General features: G+C 35.4%; 1 protein-coding gene across 6 annotated transcripts; it reads left to right on the top strand.

The window, feature by feature from the left end:
- The first annotated feature begins 865 nt into the window (after positions 1-865).
- On the top strand, positions 866-20845 carry LOC105317119 (uncharacterized). Of its 6 annotated transcripts, XR_010711892.1 has the most exons (12): positions 5744-5998; positions 11250-11361; positions 12751-12971; positions 13493-13659; positions 14569-14819; positions 15016-16265; positions 16389-16691; positions 16799-16990; positions 17112-17259; positions 17375-17664; positions 17965-18485; positions 18904-19117. XR_010711892.1 is itself a non-coding variant. In XM_011413657.4 (11 exons), exons 2-11 carry the CDS (start codon positions 11262-11264, stop codon positions 19753-19755), a joined length of 3774 nt encoding a protein of 1257 aa, XP_011411959.3. In that variant the 5' UTR covers positions 866-1026; positions 11250-11261; the 3' UTR covers positions 19756-20845. The 6 variants fall into 6 exon arrangements, 5 of the variants coding, with proteins under 5 accessions (XP_011411959.3, XP_065934842.1, XP_011411960.3 ...); XM_011413657.4 differs by lacking the exons at positions 5744-5998; positions 17965-18485 and adding an exon at positions 866-1026 and having other exon boundaries at positions 18904-20845; XM_066078770.1 differs by lacking the exon at positions 17965-18485 and having other exon boundaries at positions 5771-5998; positions 18904-20845.

Here is a 20845-nt window from a genome sequence, read left to right as displayed (position 1 = left end):
TTGTCTGTCTCCGTAAAAAGAAGCAAACAGGCTCGTCAGTGTCAAAAAAACGATGATATAAAAGCATTAACATATGATAACATGAATGAGGACTGTATAACGCTCTTCAAAAACTTGCATAACAAGCATGAAGTTTTCGATTAATTATAATTCAAGTCGCAATTAATATGAAAAAAAAGAATTAGGATCTTTCTAAATTAGGAAGACAATCAATTAGAGCAGTGAGATTATGACGACATCGTCTGTTTCATAAATCAACGTCGCACGCCCCTTTAACGTTTGCGCTGCGGACGTGATGTTTGGATCTGAGCACGGATTTTACTTTTAAGTCGACTAGAGAACATAAAGACAATGACATTTTTCACATCTTGTTTTTTAATGCAGTGGCTAACACATGAACAAGATACGTCTCTTGATTAATGCAATTCACTGCTTGGAAATTAATATTTAAAATTTGATTGACAGGTTTTATCAAAACTTGACAGCTGACGTGATGCATGTTTAAATAATTGACTCTTTATGATTGCGAAACAGGTATATTGTTTTCCAGGTTCCGTACATACAAAACGGTCATCATTCGTCCATTATAAAGTTATTGGCCAACCGTGACCATCAGTTATCACCGGTTAAGTTCTAATCATCACCTTCCGACACAACCCGTCGCGGAACACTTAAAAAACTCTATCTCCCTCAAATCTCTGCCCCGCGGTGCGTTATGAACAATATATCTATCACTGTAACGAACGTTTATAGCTCCTAATAATTCCACATGTTCCGCATCATTGATTTTCCTCTCATTCACTACTGACAGTACTTTCGGATCTACCAACGGAAGTTAGCACTGCGCATGCTCATTACCATCGTCTCATCACCAAGTGCCATAAATTATTCCTGAAATTTATTGGTCACTTAATCGCAGTTCATTCCGGTGATTAGAAGGGATATGTGTTTTGGAAGGTTTATCCTGAAAGCTTATATACTTTGATTTTTGGATTGTCGTTTTAGCAACGTTCTTGCAAAATAAGAGTAAGTAATAATGACTGTACTTAAGTTAATTTCTGCATGTTAATTATATCATAAGTTATACAGAAGATATTCTTAAAAACTGGACTTGCCCCAAAAATTGATAAAGTGTCATAAATGAATGCGTAAGTCATGGATTTCTGACTGACTTAATTGCAATATGCCTTTAATCCTTTAAAAAACCCAAAAATTATTTTATATTTAAAATTGGATATGATATTAAGGTGTTTCAAAATTTCTATAAAAAATTCTTCTTTTTGATGTTCTTCTATTGACTTTGGTAGAGAGAGAGAGAGAGAGAGAGAGAGAGAGAGAGAGAGAGAGAGAGAGAGAGAGAGAGAGAGAGAGAGAGAGAGAATGCTGTAATTTTTTAAGGATTTACGAAATATACATATTTAAAACGTTAAACTCCGACAATCTTATATTACACGCCCAGTTTTAAATCAATCAGCTCATGATTGTAATATTTACATTTATTACTTATAATCCAATTAAACTATCCACATTCACGTATGAATTAGCTCCATACATCGTCAATCAATAATGACTTTTAACCACTTCAAGAATGATTTATTCTAATCATTTGATTTCTATTCTAAGCATTGAATTCTGATTAAGAACGTGACATATAGTGTACGAGAGTTTTTTACGCATCCCCTTTTGATCTTAGTCTACTGGAACCTGTCAGCAGAAAATATTGAAGGCTGATTTAATCAATCACCTCAAAGCTTAATAGACATGTAGGTAAATTTTAATAATGCCGGTAACAATCATTTAACTTTTTTCTGTAATTCACGATTAAGGTTGTATGACACACCTTGCGACATCGATTTGGATGTTAGTACATCATATTCAAGATGTAATCGCCGTTCTGAGATTTCAAACAATATTTTACTAAAAATTGCATTTTAAGTGTCCTGGTGTAATTTTTGTATTTCCACCCACCAAGTAAATTCAAAATTTACAACATGACAGTAGATTATATAAAATCCCCAAAGGGTTTCGAACTCTTAACTTGCAGATCAGTAGCTGATCATGAAGCTCAAACTCTACGATATTAGACATCAAAATCTAAAATGAAATAAAAAATCATAAAGAGTTATAGTTAATTCTATATGTACATGTATTGCTAGTTTATAAAGAAATTGAGTCCCAATATGGAGATGTCCCCTACACAGAACAGACGACATCGTTTAAGGGTGCTTCAATGGACTCGTGGACGGTCTTATGCCGGTATGGTACATGTGCGCAGTGTAACAGTTAAGCGCGCAGATTTTTCCTTTTTTTAAATGTTCTTTTTCAAAAAATGTGATGTAGAGTTAGGATCTAAGTACAACATCTAGACTGGGCCCCCGACCCCATCCCATACACTCCAGATTGTGTCTGATATAAACGATTCATTAAACCAATGGCCGCTGGCCCCGATGGTCTTGCTGATCTTAAATGTCTGGTCCGATCAGGCACGCTGATGACGTCTGGTACTAGACTGTCTCAATCAAATGTTGGTCGGGAGAGCCAGATGTACATGTATCTATTATACATGTGAATTATTGGCAAATAATAAACGTAAAAAAAACTCTCAAAACGGTATTTCTCTCTTCATAAAAAAAGTCTTTCAAGTACTTTTCTTAAGTGATAAAATTTGTAAGAATATAAATCATCGTAATTTACGATGTTAATATCATTTTAAAATGTTTATATTTGTTCAGTTTTGATTTTTCAAAGCAAACGTAATCTATTTCTCTTGACTGCCGCCAATTTTGTTGGCAGCTAACATTGCGCGATTATTTGTATTGTGGTTTAGTTCTTACATTTTTGTCATAATTAGAAAAAGATTGATCACGCCTCAAGTAATTACAACTTTTATAGCTGTTATAGTCCCAAGTGCCTCCAAAGTCTGCACATGAATGAACACTATCGCATTGGAAAATTAAATAAAATGAATATTTATGTAGTATATCCAATTATAGCCAGTTTTGACTAAGGCAACTCTTGATTTTACTGTATATTAAATCAAATTGCAAAATAAGCATCCAACTAAGGGACAAACTAGAAACGTTTTTTCTTTCTTTCTATTTTTAACAAACTTCAAAGACCGTACAATTAATTTTTGTCATAAAATGCAGATAGGTGCATTTGATTAACCGAGGGATTTTTAATTATGTAACGAACAGACAAAAATAATGTCAAAACGTTTATGCAAATCACCAACTTCTTAATCAGATGTTCTAATTTTCTATTCCATATAGAAATGATGACTTGTTGAAAAAATCTGAATTTAAGTAGAAACAATTCTTAAAATAGACATAAAAAAATATTGATGCTAGAACAGACTTCAAATAACAATTTCAGGACTAAAATTGGCACAATTGGCAAAAACAAAAACCAAAAAATCCACCAAACCTTGTTGTTGTGTAATTGAAAATTCAGAAGGTATTTTTTTTGCGTCTTGCGACACGTTGTCTAGCACACATGGAAAATAGGAAAAGTGTGTTAAATATTTTTCTACCATTATTTTGCCCCACTTAATAAGGTAAATAATCTGATCATAATGTCACACATATTGTTTATACTGTAGGAAGTGCTTGCCTGAGTGACGAATAACAATGATCTTTTTGCGAAACATGTAGATATAAGAACCAATGCAGGCAAACTGTTGAAATCAAATGAATATTTACAAGCACGTCATCTGAAGAAAAGTATAAATCCCTTAATCAAAAGATGATCCGATTCGCCGATTAATGCCGGTCTTTGATCCAACCAAAAAAACGTAAAAAAAAAAAAAATAAATTAAAGGAACACGATATAAAAACGACTTTAACATACTTAAAAATATTAAAAAGTACAAAATATTACGAAAAGGTCATATCCGGATTTTCCACATTTATAGGTTTATCTCAAATAATATAAAATATACACTGAATGTGTTTCAGTTGTCATATGGACATGTAATGCAAAGTGGAACTTTACCTAATATTTAACGGTAAGCTTTTTAAGTATCAATCAAAAAATCTGAATTCTTCTATATTTCACGGGAGATTCGATTGCAATTGTCTCATCGACCGCGTTTGTCAAAAGATTGACGAGCATCAATTGAAGATATTTTTTTTTTTATTGTGGATTGTTTCCTCCCGCTTGTCTTGTTGCTTGAAAAAACTTCATTTCAGGCGATGTTCAAGCAACTCTATTTCGAGTGGTATTATCTAAGGACTCTATTTTAAGTGATGTTATTTAAGAAACTTTATTTCAATGTTATTTTTAAGAAACTCTATTTCAAGTGATGTTGTTAAAGAAACTTTATATTTTTTATTTCGATGATGTTATTTAAGAAACTTTATTTCGAGTCATGTTATTTAAGAAACCCTATTTCAAGGAATGTTATATAAGAAACTTAATTTCGAGTCATGTTATTTAAGAAACCCAACTTCAAGTGATGTTATATAAGAAACTTTATTTCGAGTTATGTTATTTAAGAAACTTTCTTTCGAGCTGAAAGTTGTACACTCGCTTTATCTTGATAAGAAATATATGATATATGTATAGGCTATTTTTGCCTGCTGTTCAATCCTGATTCATTTATATACTTATATGTATATTTTTGAATAAAATATTTCTTAAACTAAACTATGATATATGTAAGTGTCGTGCAGAATAGATAATGCTGAAAAATTCTATATGCCCGAGTTGATCAATTCGAAATTGATAATAATGTTTTGTGCTTGTCCCGATCAGATATCCATTGTCTTGTAGTTTCCCTCATTGAGCAACTATGCATGTAAAGTATCTCATTCGATCTTTTTTTTTAAAATTTAACAAAAGGATGCTGGAGAATCGAACAAGTTACACGCGTCTATTATCTATACAGTACATAAAATATTCATATAAATCGTAGTTTGTTTTGAATTCATACATTTTCTTCCTGGTGCATTAATTTTACTTTCTCAAGTATTCTAGACGTGTAATTTGTTCTAATCTAGATATCTTACAGTTTACATTTTTTTTTCCCATATAGAAAGTACGATTAGTTGCATTTTATTCCTGAAAAGTCTTTGCAGCTTGGTTGTTACGCACTAAAACTATAGTGCATGTACCCCCCCCCCCCTAGTCGACGTTACGGATTACGTCACCAACGTCATGCTTAATTAATTTAATTAACATGATACCACTTTATTTGAACCATGATGTCGAGTGTCTGGACTCTAAATTTTCCGAAATTTTGATTGCAAGAAGAAAGTGCGAAATCTATTTTGTTACACTTTAGCAACGTGTGATTTCAATAAGTCGGCCAGCAAAGCAATGCAACGTTTAAATACTGTGAATAGAACACCTTGACATTGTAGATAAGAGGATGCATATTGCCACAATAACTTTAATTGCTAGTTGTTGCATTCTATAGGTAAATCTCTATTCCGTGAGTTTAACGATACGTCACAACTATAGACGAGAATCTGGTAATTGTCCATTGTTTGGTTCGTATTTTACCTTTTCTCTTCTACATTCTTCTCCCCCTTTAAACATCTTTTTTATTGCACAAGCCACCACCGCCACCACGTATGTTTACGGACAATTGCACACTAATACTAAGCATTGCACCTTATGCTACTAAATATAGATTGCAATCAACAGGTCGACTGCGTCGGTCATCCCACAAAGTGTCCTGAAGTCCGCGCTTCTTAGTGACCTTGTTAATTTCTTTATTGTCTATCTTGTTTGTATATTGTACAAACACGTTATAGCTTTTTCCCAGCCAGACCATTTTCTGCTGTGCGAAGACAGTTCTTTCTTGGTAGAGGTTAGAGCTATGCCCTGGACGTTGACTTTCTTAGCGTTTCTGGTGACGTTCTGTAGTGTTTTCGATGGGTTTCTTTTCCAATCGTTAGACTGTAAGCCCAATGAGTACATTTCTCTTTATTATGGACGGGCAATGGTTGTGTGCAACACCTCCGATGACGATGTCGTCAAACTGGATAATAAGGTGGGACAATAGGTCTTAAAGTGTAAGTGCAATTGCAAATCTTTTATCTCCAGGCTAAGTACATATACATGTAATTTGCCGATATCGATCGGCTTAGAAAAAAAAATAAATGTTTCAATAGTATCATGCCCCGGAAATTTTTTCCGAAATCTGGTTGAAAAAAATGCATCAAAAATAGACGTTTTAATGAACCGATTTCCATGCAGACAAGTACATATTGGTGTCCTGTTATTTTAATTTTTCGATTAGCATAGATGTAAGATTTGAACCTTACCAGGCCCTAGGCGCCCGATTTATCTCTTCGTATGTTTTTTCTGAGTTTTTTTCCTCCAAAAACAAAACAGTTCAACTCCTGTGCTTTTATTCTCGATAGCAAAAAGATTGGGAATATGATTTTCAAAAAGACTGGTAAGAATTTTGTAAAGAATATGTTGTTTTAAAGGTTTCCTGACAATTTAACTGTGAAATGCTAAATTATATGAAAACTGCTTGCAACAAAGCATTGACTTCAGTTATGCAACTAAATTGTTTCAGTTGGTCATTCAGTCCAAGTCTTCTATAAATGCGTAGAAAATAATGCATGTGAAAATGCTTTTTATTTTTGCTTTGTGTTTTAGCTGTACTTGTTTAAAACTTATAAAACCCGTGTAGACAAACATCAGATACAATGTGTAATAAACCTAATACAAGACAGCCCAGTGCATCAGGATATAGCGGGTTGTTACAACTAATGGACGAAATGTAGGTCGTTCTGGTTTGAATGCCAAGTAAGGTGATTTATATGTAACAGTAACAGCAAGTTGTCTGTATACTGTGTAAGTAGATTATATATGTACCTATATCTGTAGATATTTAATGTTCTACTGTGAGAGTGGTATAGAGTCTAAAATATATATATTAACATACTGACCGTCAATACTTTCTGGATATACCAAATCGTCCATTACAATCAGTTACCAAGTAAAAAAAATCGTTGTACCAATTGGTAGAATTTCTCTCTCTCTCTCTCTCTCTCTCTCTCTCTCTCTCTCTCTCTCTCTCTCTCATTACATGTAAAGAAACAACAAAGTTAATTAGATTCAATAGTGCAATGTATGCATTATTTATTTTACCCGTCACGGTTTAAGTTCATTGCGCACAGGATCAATATCTTAAAATTCGTATAAATGTATCAATTTATTTAGCAATGGAAGATTATTATATCATTATTAGACGACCTTATATTGAAAATTCATTTTAAATTAATAAACAGAAAACTTAAGTTATCTGTATTTCATGCGGAAGAATTTCTAGAGAAAAATGATATATATGTCATGCAATTTTAGAAAATTTATATAAACTATACATTTAAAAATCTAACTGTTTTAAGCATGCATACTTTTAACTTGTGATATACTTGGAACATAATATGTAGACTCTGTCTCACATTAAGAAATCAATTTAAAAAGTTTGATCGACTTTTAGCGTAAAAGCATGCAAAATAGGATGAGCCGGGATTTTTTTCAGCCATAATTCAAAAGTTTTTATTTTAAAGCCCTCCATTTATAAATCACTGACCTTTAAGTTTCATTATACATATATTAATTAATGTATTAATTAATGAAATTCTGAAGACACAGACATTAATATCTCGATACTCAAATACATTTTATTTCAAATCAAATTGTTGATGTTGAAAGAAATTGCCTCTTCAAAGTGCAGGTCACCAAAATTTATGCAGGTCTATATTGAACTTTTTTTCTTGATCATCATATTAAATCATTGTGCAAAATTCAAAACAATCTGTGATGTAATTGTTTCGCTAAGTTAAAAATGCAGCTTTTTTTAAGTGCAAAACGGTCAAATTAAATGCGCCCTTGCTCAGATGGATAAACACTGACTGACCCCTCTACCTCTATTTTAAAATTTGTATATAGATATTTGAAGTATGTTTTGTCTACAGATTTTAGTGATACACTTCCCAATGAGAAATACTTGATATAACCACACAGAGGAGTGAGATAACTAAAATGTTACAGAAAAATTTCTACTTTACCTAAAAAACGCAAGTTTATTTCTTTAAGACGTAAAAATGTCTTGAAGGCGTAACCGCCAGTGACGTTACGAAAGCAACAAGACCTCTTGCCATAATTAAAGACAAGGTCGTGTACCGTCTGGGCAAATATTAATAGAATAAAACAATAGACGAAGTTCTAAATATATACCACGGCCGCAGATCGTGAAGGACGAACTCTTCCATCATTAAAATGCAGTTAAGAAATACCATCCGCAAAGTTTTCCTAATTAACCAAACACATGCGTGTATTAACATCTTCAAACACAGGTTTTCAAGCCTGACATTGTCCAAACAGACCATTCTTGTTTGACGCTGGGAGGTTATAGGGTGGAGAATGCACTTTTTTACTTTCAAAACACCGTGCTCGAACGAGATGCCCGAACCTTTTTGTGAAAATAGTGCTTCTTTTGAGTTATGCACCTAAAATATAAGACAAAAAGTCAAAGCAGTCCGTGTTTTACATTTCCTGCATTGTGTAACCAATGTTTTTTTTGTAAATTCCTAATTTTAAAAATGTCACTGTCTGAGACATAGTAAAGCCCAGTTATATTGGGCAGCAAGCAATGCACGGGCGGGACCCCAGGCTATTGTGAAGTAGGCAGGTAAGATGAACTTATCACCTAGCTGGCAGTATCCTTAAACGAAGCAGTGTTCAAATTGTAAAACAATTTTGCAAACTCTGTCAGCAAACAAATATAATATTGTACTCATTTAAATAATTCAGCTGTGTTGATCATTTATTTGGTTAATCAACAGCTTGTTATACATGCATACGTACCGAACGTAATAGTTTTGTGTTTTTGCTCCTCGTTAGAGGTGCAGTGCAGACTTATCTATCAGCGAGCACGCGCATGACATGCAGTGTCGGGGAGAGCTACATAGTCATGCTCTAACTTACATGCACTCCGATTTTCCGTACAAGGCAGTTCGGACACCATTTGTTTGAATTTTGGAGTTTATAAACAGGAAAAAAATGAAGTAAGGTATGTCGTATGATTTGTTGCACAGAGGCCGAGGCATCGCTCCTAATTTTTTTGTGGATGTCGCGAACTGTCCGTTCATGATAGTCCCCTGTATCGTTGATCAATGTCATTGTGACATAAAGCGCATCGCGAATTGATACTACACGTCCTATTCAAAATATTTACAATTTTTTTTTTATTAAATGTTAAATATTGAAGAATGGTTGGAAAACTGTATTCCTCCCATTTCAATAGATTTACACGTATATTTTTACGTTTTAAGTAGACTGTTTAGTTTTTAGTAATGTAATTCTGACTTTCTTAATAGGTTTGCATGAATCCGCTTCAAATATCCACTGAATAAAACTGTATGAAATGTGTCCTCTTCTGTCTGAAATTTATTGGTTTTCTGCATGTTGGCTTGCATAAGCATGACTTATTAATAATTTACTGGTACGCCAAATAAATGTCCTTGCAAGTTATGCTGTTTGACAGATGCTTGCGTTTTCACCTTTGCTCTCAACAATTTACCGTCTGTCAGCTACTTCAATTAGAAGCCGGTGACGGTAAGGTTCATACCCCCATGAACTCCGTTTGTTTAAATCAGGAAGCAACCCGCTGCGTCGACTCTGAACTGTTTCTATTTTGTCCTCAGAAGCCTTTGTTTATTGACACGCATTGTGGACAGGACTTGACCGCGAACTATTTTAGTGTTGTTTATTTGTATACACATATATCACGCACTCATTTCCTTGTTAGCTGAATCTTTTGTACACCGATTCAAAAATTACCTGGGTTTTTTTACCCTTTTTGTTTGTAAGTTTCGTTTAGGTCAGACAATTTGTTATAACAACTTTCAATTTTTTTTGATAATTATATTTTGGAAGTATTTTTAAACTTCTTCAAGAACGAAATTTAAAAAACAAAACATGTCAAAATATGTTCTTAAGTGTAGGCATGGAACGGGTGCACCGAGAAGCGTTATAAATTACAGGGTTTCTTGTAAGTCTAAACATCGTATTCAACGTACAAATAAATTACCAGTAGTCAAATTCTTTTATTGTACGTGTAATAAAATAGTTCATTTTTTTCACTGTTGTAAATACAATGAAAATTTTCCTCCTTTTGAGAAGAGCAAAACATTTTCAACACATATAATTTATCCTTCCGCAAACAAAATTTACGGATATCATTGATAATATAGTAAGTAATTGAGACTTCCATTTGGACCAATAACTTCACTATAATTCCGGCATGAGTTGAATATCCGGTCAGATTTGGTTCTTTCTTTAGCTCTAGACCAAAAAGAGTGATAAATCAATCATTACAATCACATATTGTCAATGGGTTTTTAGATATTGATGTGCATGCAAGTCACGTGGTCATTTGACGTCATTTGCCCACTATCGATTAGTCATTTCTTCTATTCAGCTCATATATATCAAGAAATTGTTATACTCAATAAGTTGTCGAGTAAATCACGGTAAAGCAAAGAAATGAAATTTAGCTATTTCTTACTTGATAAATAACATTTGAGTTTTACCTGTTAACTAACGATTATATTTATTCATTGACCGTAAATATTACTACAATGTAAGTCTTAATTGTTTGTAATGCCGTAATATACGATAAACTTCCTTGTTTCAAGTAATTAGAAACAAGTTAAGAACAAACAACTGATTGATTTTCAAATTCAATATATCTCTCTGAAAATTGAAGAGAAAAATTATAGATGTTTCATAACGTCTATACTAGTATTTAGATACATGTATGTAGTATTTACAAACAACCACCTCCCCCCCCCCCCTCTCTCTCTCTCTCTCTCTCTCTCTCTCTCTCTCTCTCTCTCTCTCTCTCCTAATCCATATTCATCATACAGTAGCAATAACCTATAATAAGCACAATATGTTTTTGTGTACAAATAGATACTATAATTGCTGTTCTTTTTAATTCATGTTCGGTGAATTAAGCCAAAACAGTGGTTGTAACTAGAGCAGGACCTTGACCTTCATCTGTAAACAGAGTTTGCTTGCATCCGCACTCTAAAGAAAAAACACGCGAGTTTCTATATTATGTTGATACTTTGGGACCTAACTAATATCTATTGTTCAGCCTTATAGACTATCTACACGCGTATTACAACGTACGTATGATATGCACACTCTCGTTCTGTTTTTCAGTGAGTATATATTAATGGAATGGTAGATAATATTCGTGTTTTTTTTATTTTCAGTTGTTGAGTAAAATGATCGTTCCAACTCACATCTGGAGCCTGGCTCTGTCCGTCCTGAATCTAGTCTCCCGAGTGGCCCTGTCCGACTCCTCCTTCAAGTCCCGTCTCCCGGGTAAGTCCGCCAATTACTTGTCTTGATTTTACCGGAAAATTTTAGACATAAGATCAAAACCAAAAGAAAAAAAAAAAAAAACAAAAAAAAAAAAACAAAAAAAAAACAAGGAACAATTTTAAGTTCATCCAGCTGGTTTTTTTTCGGAGTACTGTAGTAATTCTTAAAACTATTTTTAAACGCAAATTATATGTTATCATGCTTAAAATGCGCTGTTGAAAAAATGCATCTTTATCGAGTTTGAGATTGAATTAAAAAATAAACATTTTTTTTTTTAACGAGAATCGCTTAGATTATTTTTCAAGAGAATTTGATTGGCCTGACCTTGTATTAGAAACTTAACGCTATTATTAATATCTTCCAATGCCACGCAAGACCAAAAACGTTTTTTTTTAAATGAGCGAAAAATTAATAAATTATGTTATCTTGATGTTTAAACATAAGTTTATCCATATTGCGCAGTTTTGGGAATTCTAAAAGTTGTTGGTCTCTAGCTATTTTGATTTTTTGCAAAAAAAAAAAATGAATTTAAAAGTTACATGTATATAACTTGTAAACAGAAATTGATGAACACGCATAAGATTGGTACACGAGTACTTGTCGGGTAATGAACCCACTTTCAATTGTCGTCTCATTGTGATTTGATACAATATGAGCTTTATTATAATAAATCACATTACTATTATCATCTGATAGCAGTTATTGTATTAATAGATAAGAATCATCTCATTGTGAACGGGTCTTTGATTTATGAACATATCTACATGTTTCTCAGTATACATGTAATTCAGGATATTAAAAAGTTTTGGGAAATCATATTTTTACTACTGTAACAGCTATATTTCTTAATTAATGTTGTTTGGAGCGAAGTTGTTGTTATTTCTAATAATTTTTTCTCCCAACATTCAAAGTAAAACAATATTCTATATAATACATTGTTTTTTAAATTGTTGAGTCAGCAATAAATTTGAAATAAACTGTATGATTATTCAAAGTACATGTACCATTTGCAGAAATCTATATTATTGTAAAGAAAGAATACAAATAGTTGGTGAACTTTATACATGTACAATGTGCGCGATAAGAAACAGTTGTGACGCTAGCGTAAACAATACACTGCGGTGTTTGATTTACCAAAGAATGAGAATAAACAACATTAATAAAATATAATTAATTTCCGTTTAATACTTAGGAGCCAATCAATCAAGAATTGTAAATGTATAAATAAGTCAATATTTTAATAAAGAAAGAAATAAAGTTTATTGACCTATCATGAAAAGTCAGTATAGAAACCAAAGTGACGCATTCGTCTCTTCCGGTTTGGAATAAAACGAACAAGATAGTTGCAGCAATATTTGATTTAGATTATTTAACATCTGGCATTTCTAGATTACCGGGACCACGCATGCGCCCGTGAGTGCGAGGAGGACGGTGCCCCTTTGACCTGCCAGTACGACTTCACCCTAGAATACTACTACACCCTGACCCAGGCGTGCTATGGCTGCCCCTATAACACCACCGACTGCTTCCGGCCTCACTGCGTGGCGGCTGACGGGGTGTCAAGGGGGATAATGACCGTCAATAGAATGATGCCTGGCCCCGCGATACGTGTAAGTGAGGAGAAGAGTATATGCAGAAATATCTGTATGGCTGCATAATTATATGTTAATACATATTTTTTGGAAACATGTAATAATTAGAATAGTAAACTGTAAAGTCTCTCTCTCTCTCTCTCTCTCTCTCTCTCTCTCTCTCTCTCTCTTAGTTATTAAAGTACAGTCACTACTTATCTTGTTTGTGCTGAACGTTTTAGTCAGGGCAGAGTGGGTTCAAGAATCTGCCTAGATACTACAATCATCAAAACAGCAAGGCGTCCACATCTAATATCATCTACAGTGCGAAATTGCGATAATTATGATTATGTATTTCCTATACTGTACCAGTTCCCTTAATATTTAACATGTTGAAAGGTCATGCACATACCTAAGATGAGAAATTACATGTAGCAATAAAAGTTTTGATGACTGATTTTGACAAGTACGAATTCACTAAATATTGTATAAAGATTTACACCAGTGTTATTTGTTGTTAATTTGCGGTATTCAACTGATTATCATTGCTTTGATGACAGGTGTGTGAAGGCGATACAATCATTGTAAATGTCAAAAACAAGCTGGAGGGAGGGGAGGGAACTGCGATTCACTGGCACGGGATTCTTCAGAGTAAGACGCCCTACATGGACGGGGTGGCGATGCTGACTCAGTGTCCCATCAACAGACACCAAACATTCCAATACAAGTAAGTGAGGCGCCCGACCGTCAAAACAATAGGAATTTAAGATTGAAGCCATTCAGAAACTAAGAGGATCGTACTTGTTATATTGGCCGCGCTTTGAGACGATGCACCCATCGCAGATCCATTTTCCTGACGGTTGCTTAATCATGCAACTATGACAAAACCTCGATAGTCGTAATTTAATATTATTGCAATTTGAAACAAAACCGCGGAGTTAAGTACTCGCGTAAAATAAGAAAAAGGCGCAATCGAAAGATCACTTTCTGTTGGTGCACGCAGTCATACATATATAAAAAGGTTTCTTCAAAGCCTGTTTTAATCCTTCTCCGAAATCTGGAGATTTTAGTATTCTAAAATAAATTGTGATGGAAAGATTGTATAAAAATGTTCGCTTTTCAAAACAGGAAATCTGCTGTGGAACTCAAATGACCGGCATCAGTCAAATTCATTGAAATCTGAAAAATCTTAGAGATAAACATTTCTTTTTGAATCTCCACATGATAATGCGTTCTTAATTTGATGCTTCGTCTGATAATAATCTTTATTAATATCAATATTTCATTATTGGGTTGATTGGTTTGTTGTTATTTAACAGTGTTGTGTAATGTTTTGATAGAAATAAACTTAACATGTAAATACGTCGTCTGAAATAGCGATTATAGATTAAATATGACTTAAAACAAAAGTCGGAAATGTACGTACATCAACTATATTACGCTTAAAAAAGCTTTCTTTTAAGTACCATGTCAGTTAAATCACAGAGAGAACAAGATTCCCTATTTTTATGAAAACGTTTACAACAAAAAAGATGACAATTGTATTGTAGACATGCATGTACACGTATGTCTTTTATATCATTTACTTGTAGTTACACATGTTTTCCTATTGCTTGACATTTACATTTTTTTTTAGGTTTTTAGCCGAGACTCCGGGTACCCATTTTTGGCACGCCCATGCTGGTTTACAAAGAGCAGACGGCGTGTTTAGCGCTCTTGTTATTCGTCAGCCAAAATCACGTGACTATCATTCTGCCCTCTATGATCATGATTTGCCGGAACATACCATTTTACTCAACGACTGGATCGGTGAAATGGGCGCCTCACGATTTGCTGGTCACCATCATGCTATGACAGAACATCTCCCAGAATCAATTTTGATCAATGGTTGGTAACATACAAAGTAACAAAACTAATTTTGGCACAATCTCTATCGAAAATATCCAATTCCTATCCTGAAAAACGTTTCTTTGTAATGATGCGCGAATCTATTTTTTTTTCTTGGGGTGGGGGATGATCTAACATTCATATGATACAATATTCTTATCCCTAGAATATTAAATATGAAGTTTTTATTTTATAGGACGGGCAACACTTAAAACCTTTCCACCCCGCTCAGAAGGCGGCGCTCACAATGGTCATGGAGGTCACGTGATGCCTATGGAAACCAATGGACATCAACTAGCAGGCCATTCAATGCATGAATCTAGTGGTAATCAACACAACGATCACGCGATGCATGAATCGAGCGGAAACCAACATTCAGATCACATGATGCGCGAATCAAGCGGAAATCAACATTCAGATCACATGATGCGCGAATCAAGCGGAAATCAACATTCAGATCACATGATGCAACATGAGTCAAGCGGAAACCAACATGCAGGTCACATGATGCACGGATCAAGCGGAAACCAACATGCAGGCCACATGATGCACGGATCAAGCGGAAACCAACATGCAGGCCACATGATGCAAGAGCCAAACGGCCATCAAATGCCCATGCATAGCAACGATAATGGCATCCGGCAGACAACAAGCAGTGATAACGAAAATTCCATGGACTCTCTTCCAACGACTAATCCTGCAATGCATAACATGCACAACATGCATAACATGCACACAATGGGAATGCCGACCACGCATGGTGACCACAGTATGGGAATGAACACAATGGGGATGAACGGAGGCGATCACAGCATGCACAATATGAACTCTATGGGAATGAACAACGGTGAAGGCCATATGAACAATGGCGACAACGAAATGCCAAGTGCTATGGAGTCCCTAACAACGCTTTCGAACTCGGATCTGGAACAAATGCTGGCCAATTCCGAACACCAAATGCATCAGATGCACCAGATGTCCATGCGCAGGCGACGAAGTGCCAATGAAAACTCTGTCACCGCTCCAACAACCAGTGACGATTCGGATAAACCGTCCCCTTCACCTGTCCCCGTCCAAACGCCACATTCCATTTTTATGGTTAAACAAGGCCAGCGTTACAGGTTTAGAGTGGCCAGTAATGGCGTCAACAACTGCCCTATCGAATTCTCTGTCGACAATCACACCATCATCGTCATCAGCTCCGACGGTACCCCTTTCAAACCCGTTCATGTTCAGTCTTTCAACATATTTGCTGGAGAGCGATACGACTTTATACTCAACGCTAATAAACCAAGTGGTAATTATTGGATTCGGACCCGTGGTCTCGCTGATTGTGGGTCCGATTACAACTCTGTTAGTCAAACTGCCATCTTGCGATATGAAGGTGCAATGCCCATGTTTCCAAAGGAGTCCACAGATTATGATGCCATGGAGAGATCTGGAATGGTAAATATTACCAACATCGTCCGATTTCTAACAGTTTACAACTTACAATAATTATTGATAAAAAATTATAGTTCAACAATTGATATCTTCCGATTTTTCATACTCCATCCTTTTTCTTAACAGAAATTGAATCCATTCAACAAGAATTCTGATTCACACACGATGAATGTAGACCGCATGGAGTCTCTTATCCCTGACGACATCTCGCTAAAGGTCAAACCAGACCGAGTGTTCTATCTGGGAATGGATTTCAATATGATAGAGAATTATCGGTTTAACGATCCCGACTTCTACCCTCTCCAGCACATGATGCACAAAGAAGGAGGAGGGGGACACGCCCATCACATGTTTTCGCCCCAGATCAACAAGATCTCCTATTCAGCCCCTCCTTCGCCGCCACTCAGTCAATACACCAAGGACATGGAGGTCTGATTTAATTGCAGTTGTATAAAAAAAATAAGAGTAGACTGCAAAAGCAGTGTATTATGGTTGCTAATATTGTAATATTGTTTAGATTTTTGATTTTTTTACAGGATAGCTTTTGTGATCATAATTCTTTCAAAGAAAAGAATTGCAAAAAAGAGTTGTGTGAATGCACGCACAGAGTCAAGATCAAGCTTGGAGAGGTCGTAGAAATGGTGCTAGTAGACGAAGGAAAGCACATGGACAACAACCACCCAATGCACATGCACGGATACAACTTCCGGGTTGTTGCCATGGAGAAGGTACATTGTAAACATTGACAGTATTTGAATGCCGATTTTTCCATTTTCTCAGATATACCCATTGTACCAGATCCGGATGTAAGTCATGGTTTTAAAAACTGTTTTGGGGTTTTTTTTGTAGTTGGGCAATAGTACTTCTGTCGAACATGTGCGCTTACTGGATGATATGGGATTGATTAACAGAAAGTTACATCGAGCCATCTCAAAGGATACTGTTACCGTACCAGATGGAGGTTACACTATCATCAGGTTCCATGCCACCAATCCAGGTATAAGAAAGGGAATGCAGACTTTTTTATAACTTTCATTATCTTTTCTTTACCAGTATCATAGTAACTTAAATAATTGCGATTTATTGGTAACAAATTGAATATATTCGTACAGGATTTTGGTTATTCCATTGTCACATCGCCTTCCACATGGAAATGGGGATGAGTATGGTCATCCAAGTAGGAGAACCGGAACAGATGCCTAAACCTCCCCCGAATTTCCCGCGCTGTGGCGACTGGACGCCCAAGGAGCAGGAGCAGCCCGAGGAGAATCTCTGCCCTTCGCCGCCGCCGCCACCGTCGGCCGCCAACTTCGCAATAGATCCGCCAACGTCCACCGCCGCACCTGTGGTCACTACCAGCTCGCCTCGCCCCTCCGACACCATTTCTTCTACAGTCCCGCCTGTACTTACTTTCTTACCTTTTATACTAGGCTTTGCTTTTAGTTAACTTATATATTATTTTATATACATAACGATGCAGCATAACTAGTTATCTAAAAAGTCTTGCTGAAATCCTTTTTATATGAAATCCGTATTTATATCTTCATTTTATCTTTTTACATCCCGGTATAATTTTTGGCTCTACTTTTTTGATTGCATGTGATATGATGAAATCCATTTAGAATGCGATGCTAATGTTTTAAGATAACAACTGAATGTTTGATATAGTGCATGTTTTAACCTTTTTGACCTCCCTTTGTAGAAAACATCCACCCAATTCACATCAACATCAGAGGGTATAATTTTGTTTCTAAGCACTATCTATGCGTTTGCTTTGAAGTATAAATGTGGCAGATAATGCCAGAAAAGAGTTGCGTTTCTACTTTCTGTCATCTGATATGTATGATCACGCCTTTGAATTATCAAGCGAGCTGCGCACGCAACCTTGTCTTTTACTTTATTTATATTGCACTTGCTTTTTTTTTGTTGCTACTTGCTAATTTCCAAATCCCATTGTCCATTTTAAACGAAATAGCAGAGCTAGGAGCATTGCTAATGAGTTGGTTACCGAGCTCTTTGTTAACCTCTCTCTTGTTAAAACCTTTGTGTTGTTTCTTGCAAACATTGTACACTTATTGTCACATCCTTCACTGTACATCCTGCATGTCTAACCTGTGAGCTTGCTGATTTGTTTGTCCGTCTGCCATTAGTGGTGTCATGGGGTAATGTTTCGTAGCTGGAGAAGGGATCCATAAGCGCATTTGATATAGAGACCGTCGGAAGGTAAGATCACAGAACAGCGCCACCTTCTGGTGTCTATAGCTAATTTCGTTGGCTCACACAAGCGTGGTTTTATTGCTTTATGGAGTTTATCGTTTTGGGTTTTTTGTTGTTGTTGGGTGTTTGAAATATTTCGAAAAAGATTCATTTAGATAAAAGTATATAAAGAGATATCTAAATGGTAAAACAATTTCAATTTTGGGGTACATTTCCAGATGATATGGATAAAATGGATAAAGAAATGGCATGCAAACCCGAACCAAAATCACTAATCTCTGGTCTAAAAGAGTTGCCATACGTTTTCGTTCTTTTAATCATCATTTGACGGTGGAGGTTCCCTTTAAAGGTCAATGCCAAAATGTTGAAGTAAATCAAAATAATAGCCTTTAAATCATTGTTTTATATTTTGTTTCTTTCACAGTTGCATCAGATTTACCTGGGTGGAATCCAACAGACAACTGATGTTAATTTGAAGGATGTTACACTTCACTACGCGTTGCTTGTATGGATGACCGGGAAAAAGAACCCCCTGAAGTCTCAAAAATCATCCGCTGCTACGCTCGGAGGTCATGGCCACCATCTAACTAATAGCGGAAAGAAACTCAAACATCATAAAAAGCACAAAAAACTCTCAGTGGGTCATCCAAAAACAGATCCTTATGGAGGTCAGTCCAAATCTAACCTCACCAAACATCAGTTCCACAAATCATCATCCAACAAGCCGGCGGCGACCCATAACCTTCCACTAATGAGCATCAAATCAGCCAAGGTGCCAAGCTCATCCAAAAGCAGCATGATCGAGCTCACAAACCTACCCAAAATGATCGTGCCAGCTCACTATATCAAGAAAATCATCTCCGACCAGAATGTGCAGAAGAATAGCAGAAATGGGCCCTTCCATCCGAGAGGAAGGAACATGGCAAACAGAGAGCATGGAGGAAGATTGTCCACTTCAATGGGAACCATTGGGAGGCAAAATATTACTTTGCATGCTGTTAACAACCAAAGGCAGGCAGCCTACCACGAAAGATCCAGAGGATTCCCTAAACCCGTGCGAGGAGGGCCGACTGTTTTGAACACTATGTCTTCGCCGAAAATAGACAGGCATACAAACGATTTACAGAAAACATTGCCAATCAGAAATAGAAATCACAATGATCGATTCGGAAAGTTACGAAACTTGTCAGCAGCAAGACATAGAACTAGTCACAGTCTATCGCGTGTGAAGAGAGAATTAGTGAATAGACTCCTTTTAAAGTCGTCTCCTTTATGATGAATAGGTTTACACCAAGTGGTACAGAAATCCAACCCTGCTTCTCAAACGAGATGAGAGAGAATCGACACAAATTTCAGGAGGGCAAACTTGAGAATTTTACGTTGAGTGGACTCTTTGTCTTTCAACTCTAAAAACGTAAAATAAAAGCTCAGTTCACCTCTGTCGATTGATCACGTCTGTGTCAAATTAGCCAGGAAATGACGCAGTTGATTACGTCAGCAAGCTAGATTAGGCACCGGTGGATGACGGAAGCATGCTGTTCATTGGATCGGGTTTTGTTGCTCAGCGGAAGGGAATAGTGGTTTTCAATGAACCATAATATATTTGTTGCCGTGTTTTAATTCATTTATTTATATCGGATTCATAGAAACCTTGTCTGGGATTATTATATAATTTTTGACGAACTGAAGTGATAGAAAACTAACTTGTAAGTTTTGTATATCTGATATAGGTTTGTTTTGATTTTCATATTCTATTCATTACTCATAATATTCATGATTTTTGTTTTTCCAATTTTTGCTTTGCGAAATTGTTAAGGAATTCTTTTTACGGATATATGATTGTTTTCGAGTTTACAAAAAGATTGTTTTATATTATGATGTACACATGTTTTCATTTTGGTGCAATAATAGAATGTATCCCCTTAACCATCTTACTGTATTCCATGTATGTATGAGTTCGAGAATGTTTGTTTCGTTTTACTTTTTTGCCTTGTTTTGTGAATTACTCTTCAGTTTTGTCAAATATTTTTCGTATATTTGTAAATGAAGAGTATTTTGGGATTTTTGCCTGCTTAATGCAAAATATATACAATAATTAACATTTGATAAGATAATTGAGATGAAAAAAAAGTAATTTCTTATATCTTTATTAATTCATAATTTTGAAGTTTATTTTTGGAGTCGCGTCTTCAATCAGTAAGCCTTTATTTATACAATCTCATTACGCTTTATATACATGCAATACCCTAATTTGGTTTTCATTTGTGTAAATTTATAATTGAACAATATTCATATATTAATTTTAACCGTTTTTAATGATCATCGAAGTATTTAAAAAGGGAATCACAATAAATGGAACAACTTTT

This window comes from Magallana gigas, chromosome 3, assembly GCF_963853765.1.
Source record: "Magallana gigas chromosome 3, xbMagGiga1.1, whole genome shotgun sequence".
NCBI lineage: Eukaryota > Metazoa > Mollusca > Bivalvia > Ostreida > Ostreidae > Magallana > Magallana gigas.
Note: the sequence above shows the minus strand (reverse complement) of the source record. Positions and strands in the feature narration are given on the sequence as shown.